The sequence below is a fragment of the Myotis brandtii genome, unplaced genomic scaffold (assembly GCF_000412655.1).
Source record: "Myotis brandtii unplaced genomic scaffold, ASM41265v1 scaffold504, whole genome shotgun sequence".
NCBI lineage: Eukaryota > Metazoa > Chordata > Mammalia > Chiroptera > Vespertilionidae > Myotis > Myotis brandtii.
Genome location: NW_005369217.1, coordinates 3,640,790 through 3,646,529, shown reverse-complemented (window position 1 = coordinate 3,646,529; position 5,740 = coordinate 3,640,790). Strand labels below are relative to the sequence as shown.

The window sequence follows — 5,740 nt, the reverse complement described above, 5'->3', positions numbered from 1 at the left end:
ATTAATGTAGCCCTGGTAACTTTGTGTGTGTTTAGCTAACCGTTTTGTAGTTTCTGTGTATAAAAGGCTGGCCTAGAACCAGGTTCAACGCTGTCGTAGGAGAGAACGCCTATGGCAGTCACTGGCCAGTTTCAATAAATCCTCGCTTGCTGCTTAAGACCTAATTGGAGTCGGTGGTCTTACTCTCGCGAATGTTGGTCCACAACAATCTGAGAAATTCCAAGGATTTCTCTTGCCACCTAAAATTTAAGGCTTCTAAGAGTTTAAAGTTCAAATTAAGTTAGGAGAAATTATATGGTTGTGATAATAAAATGCATAAAGTTTAGAAATACATTTTTAAGAAAAATAATTCTTGCATTTTCTAAATAATTAATAGTTCAAAATATATTGTAGTCCTTATGTGTACTATGTGTGGTAAAATTTCAACCTAGGATATAATATTTTATTCTAATTAAAAAAATTACCAAAGGTGTGTTGATAAATGTCAATCTAAAAAATGCTGGCTGTTTACTTTTAATTACCATTGGAAAATTAAGGTTTAAATATTGTATAGTTTTAATAATAGAAGGCAGAACATACATTTTAAAGGAAAAGGAGGAAAAAGTTCTATACAAATAGCTGAGGGTATATACAAGTTAATGACAGAAAGAAAGAATATTAGAGTAGAAATGCATTTTTGGACGACATAAGAAAAGGTTTGAAGACTAATTCGAAAGTATAAAATTTATGAAAGTTATGTATATAATGAGAAGAAAAAAAAAGTTTTGAAAGAATAATGAGAAGAAAAAAAAAGAAATTTTGAAAGAGAGAAATAAATTCTAAAATTAACTATTTGCAAAAGTTGTAAAAGGGTCATAAAATCTCAGGGAAGTTTAAACAAAGGCTAGCCCACTACCCTTATCTCCCCTGCCAGGGACAGAGTAAATGGCTAATACGGAAAGGGAGGGCAGGACAAAATTGACAAAAACAGACATTATGCCTCAGACAGCCTACTCTTCAGATAGGTTGGGGGTGGGACGGCATCTGTACTTCATAGGTCAAATGTATAAATTTGCTTACTTTACTTTTTCAATGAAGTTGCATACTTTAATTACTTAGTAAATTAGCTTTACACAATATAATCAAGGTCTCATATAAACTCACTTATATGAGAAGCCAATATTTTATAGCCAGTTGATTCTAGTAAAGTCCAAAGTAAAATTTGCATACATATGCAAATGAGCACTAGCCAAAAAGAATGCTGTTTAAGATTAAATTTTAAGCTTAATAAAAGGAGAAATCTTAAAATCTCTTCCGCTACCATTTACAAAGTAAAGTAAGTTATTGTTCAAGCATTAAATCTCACCATTAATGAGACACCATAACTAAAAAGAGAGCTACTTTTACTTGAAATGTATGCATGGCAGTATTGGCTAGTATCTGGAAAGCAACCAAATTTGTTGCTCTGTTTAAAAGGAAGAAAAAGTTTTTTTTTTCTTTTTTTTAAAATATATTTTATTGATTTTTTACAGAGAGGAAGGGAGAGAGATAGTTAGAAACATCGATGGGAGAGAAACATCGATCAGCTGCCTCCTGCACATCTCCCACTGGGGATGTGCCCGCAACCCAGGTACATTCCCTTGACAGGAATTGAACCTGGGATCTTTCAGTCCGCAGGCCGACGCTCTATCCACTGAGCCAAACCGGTTTCGGCGAAAGAAAAAGTTTTTAAAGGAAACTCCCCAAATATAGCTTAAAGATCACTCTGGGAGGAAATAAAGGGAAATGCCCTTTAAATATTTAGAAACTGTAATTAAAAGTCAATGTATTAGGCCTTAAAAAATACAAATACAAAAAGAATTGCCTTAAAATCTTAAATGACTTTTTAGAAGTTATTAAAGGAGATTAATTAGTTAAGATCCTATCTAAAAATCTCTATGGAAGAAATGACAAATTTGTTACTCAATTAAAATGACTCAGTGACACAAGCTGTCATTTCCAGCAATCTTGTAAAAAGTGGAAAATTCAGCACATTACAGGAAAGCATATAATTCCCAAGGACAGGCAATTATAGAACGCCAACATCAACGGCTAAAATCCCAACTTGAAAAACAAAAAGGGGGGATAATGGAGAAATCGCCTGTAAGCAGACTACACCAAGCCTTAATTACTTTAAATTTTTTCATTTGTAATGCCGATGGCAAGACACCCATGGAATTATACTGGTGTCAGAATAAGCCAAAGGAAAATGGTCTAGTTAAATGGAAAGATCCCGAGTCTGGTTTATGGAAAGGCCCTGACCCCCTGTTAACATTTGGTCGAGGATATGCTTGTGTATTTCCAGAAAACTTCTCCAAGCCCATGTGGATTCCCACAAGAAATATTAAACTTCAACATGGATCTGAGGGAGGAACTGGCCAGATTAATTAAGACCCTGCTTCTGGAGACGCACCTTGCAGTTGCAGACAATCGACTACCTGAGCCACAGATAGCAGCCGCCCCAAGCAAACCACTGAAGATAAGGAGTGGGAGGAGAACGAGAAGGATGACAAACAGCCCAGAGGTGACCTGGGGCATGGTGAAGAAGCCGATCCAGAAAGCTGAGCGAATTTGTGAGAAGACCAAAATCCCAAGAACGCCTGAGAATGTCTTTCTTGCCATGCTAGCAGTCACCAGCTGTGCGGTAATACTACCGGGACAAATGGGGAATTATATTGGACTTATGTTCCTAACTCTCCATGGGTAAGACCCCTTACGTGGGCTGATCCCCCGCCTAATGTAGTCACCAATAATACCAAACACCTTGGTCATCCAGGAGGACCACGGGTAGGACAAGGAAATATATGGGCAAAGTATAATTACACGGGTGTCACCACTAGCTTCCCTTTTGTATGACACAGAATCAAACTACTGCTCCTTTGTGTGTAGAATTAAAGAGTGGCTTCTGGCTAGCATGGACACCAAAGTAAGGGGAAGCAAAAGCCAAAATACATCTACTATCACTACTTGCTCCAGGGAGAGGTACAGAAAATGTAACATTACTAAGACATCCCCCCCACTGAGCCATTATGTAAAAAGTTTTATGAATGGCACCCCACTGAGGAAGAAATTAATTGACAAGACTGTTATAGTGACCACCCCACCAGCAGCAAACTTAATAACAGTGTATAGTAACAATCACACCCTAAAATGGAAGGGGACCACATCCTATCTATATGTTGAAGCTAATCACTCCATCTCATGGTATGGAGGAGGATTTGTTAGATCTCAATTACAACATGACAATTGGCCCCTACAAAATACGTAATGGAAATTAGCTGCTGCACTTGCACCTATAAAATGGTATAGTTTTACCTATAGCTCAGATAATTCCATTCATACCTTATGGGGAACTCCCAATAAGACAGTATTTGCCACCACTTGTGTATTTGATCCTTTTGTACTTCTTTCAGGCCCCATTCAGATGTGCCTTAACGCAACAAGCCATCTGTATGAGGTGTTATGCACAAGCTGCACACTATCCCATTGTATTAATTCTACATTCCAAAAAGATTCCCTCATGATTTTAAAACAACCTGCTTTCTCTTGGGTTCCTACTAACCTAACCGAGCCTTGGGAATCTCATCAAACCTATCAACTGTTACATGACCTAGTAAAAATCATAAAACAACAAAAAAAGCTTTCTTGGAATGTTAATAGCAGGACTCTTTGCTCTCGTAATGTTACTTACTTCTGTGGGAATTGCTGCTTCATCCTTGGTACAAACTGTTCAAACTTCTCAGTTTGTACAACCAGTTAAGGAAAATGTAACTAAGATCTTGTCTATACAAAAAAGAATTTTCAGCCAGTTTGAGATAGAATTATCAGCACTAAAGTCTACAGTCTTGTGGATGGGTGATAAAATCCACGGCTTAGAGCAAAGAATATCTTTGCAGTGTCACTATAATTTTTCCCAGATTTGTGTTACCCCCATTCCCTATAACAGTACCTTACACCCTTGACAATCAATAAAAAAAATCACCTTCTTGGTGCTTGGGGTACAGGTAACACAACCCTTGATATTTTAGAATTACAACAGCATATTGTACAATTATCCCAGGCAAACTTACAAACTAATTCCTGAGATGCCTGGCAGCAATTTAAAAAGGACATGGAAGAATTTAATCCCTTCCACTGGATCTCCTTACATTTGCCTCTTAGTTTAACCACTATTGCCTGTCTCATTCTTGTTCTTATATGTTTATTTCTAGTCTACAGATGTGGAATGAAGAGTCTTAAAAGGACGCGAACCCTTCAGGCGGCATACACTTTTCAAGATTTATTAAGGGAACAAAAAGGGGGAGATGCTGGAAGCTATCCATTGTCTACACAATCATGAAAGTGAAAACAGGGAACCCAGAAGGCTGATGGGCCTTGAGCTTTGGCAAGGGCTAAAGCTATGCAGTGACTGTTCTGTCGAGACAATGGTGGCTCAAGCAATTTCCTGACCTAATAGTCTCAAAGTAAATTTTTACTAATATTTACTCACCTTTAAGATAGTCTGTCTGCTACCGGATTGCCTGTCTGCCTGCCTGACTAAGGGCAAGATGTGTATCAAAAATTGAATAAAAAGCTAATAGGGCCTGGGCACCAGTGAAGCCTTTCCACTAGAGAAAGACTCTCCACCTGCCCCCGCCCCCCATGATTTCCAAATTCATATTTCTTGTCTAGTGTATTCATTTGTGCATGGCCCTTCTCCAGGTCCTGAACCCTAGCTGTGCAGGTTGTGGCTTTTACACTGGTGATTCCTTGAGACCCTACTCCATCCAATTTGCAGCCACACCCAAGTGTTTGCAGTGGCTTTTCCATATGAATAGCCTGTCCTGGCTTGGGCTTCAGACCTTCCTAAAACCTCTCAAATAAACAGCAGCTGGCATCAGCATGCCCCAAACCTATCAATAAGCAGCCCAAGCACCAAGACCTAGCACTAACACCAGTCTGCCTTGGTTCACTGCTTGCCCTCACCTGGGCACTTCCAAGCCCAACACAAGCAGCAGACATTTGCAAATAGCTCTGTAGCTCCTGCTGGGTGGCCTCAGGTAGTGGCTGACTTTGCACCACCCAAAAGGCCCCAGAGCCAGTGCACTTGGTGGGAAGCTTCAGACCATACCAGATTACAACTCTTCAAATCCACAAGCAACACACTCAAAGGGCAGATTCAGTGAGCACCAAAACCCCACTGAAGTAAGTCCTACCCAATAGGAGTGTCTCCTGCACAGTAGATCTTCTACTGTGGTTGCAGCTAATCCTCACCGCCAATTGGCCTGGAGGTCAATTCTTCCCAGTAACACCAACAGCAATCAAGGATCAACTACAACAAGACTGTGCACATAGCCCACACAAGGACATACCTAAAGTGCTCAGTTCAAGTGACTGAGGAGGCTGAGTCATTGGACCCTATAGGACACCTACTAAACCAGTATTACATGAACTGTTGAAGGGTATTCTTTAAGAAGAGGAAGAAGAAGAAGAAAAGATAAAAAATATGAACAATAAAATGGCAATAAATAGATGTCTTTCAGCAATTGAATCTAAAAATCAAAATAAGCCTGATGGGTGTGGCTCAGTGGTTGAGTGTCAACCTATGAACCAGGAGGACATGGTTCCATTCCCAGTCAGGGCACATGCCTGGGTTTCAGGCTCGATCCCCAGTGAGGGGAGTGCAGGAGACAGCCCATCAATGATTCTCTCTCATCTGATGTTTCTATCTCTCTCCCTCTCC

General features: G+C 39.6%; 1 protein-coding gene across 1 annotated transcript; it reads left to right on the top strand.

The window, feature by feature from the left end:
• Positions 1-1,888: 1,888 nt before the first annotated feature.
• LOC102261117 (periphilin-1-like) lies at positions 1,889-4,464 on the top strand. The gene is made up of 2 exons (XM_005877027.1): positions 1,889-2,662; positions 4,230-4,464. The coding sequence occupies exons 1-2, from the start codon at positions 2,306-2,308 to the stop codon at positions 4,245-4,247; spliced, it is 375 nt and encodes a 124-aa protein (XP_005877089.1). The 5' UTR covers positions 1,889-2,305; the 3' UTR covers positions 4,248-4,464.
• The last annotated feature ends 1,276 nt before the right edge of the window (positions 4,465-5,740 follow it).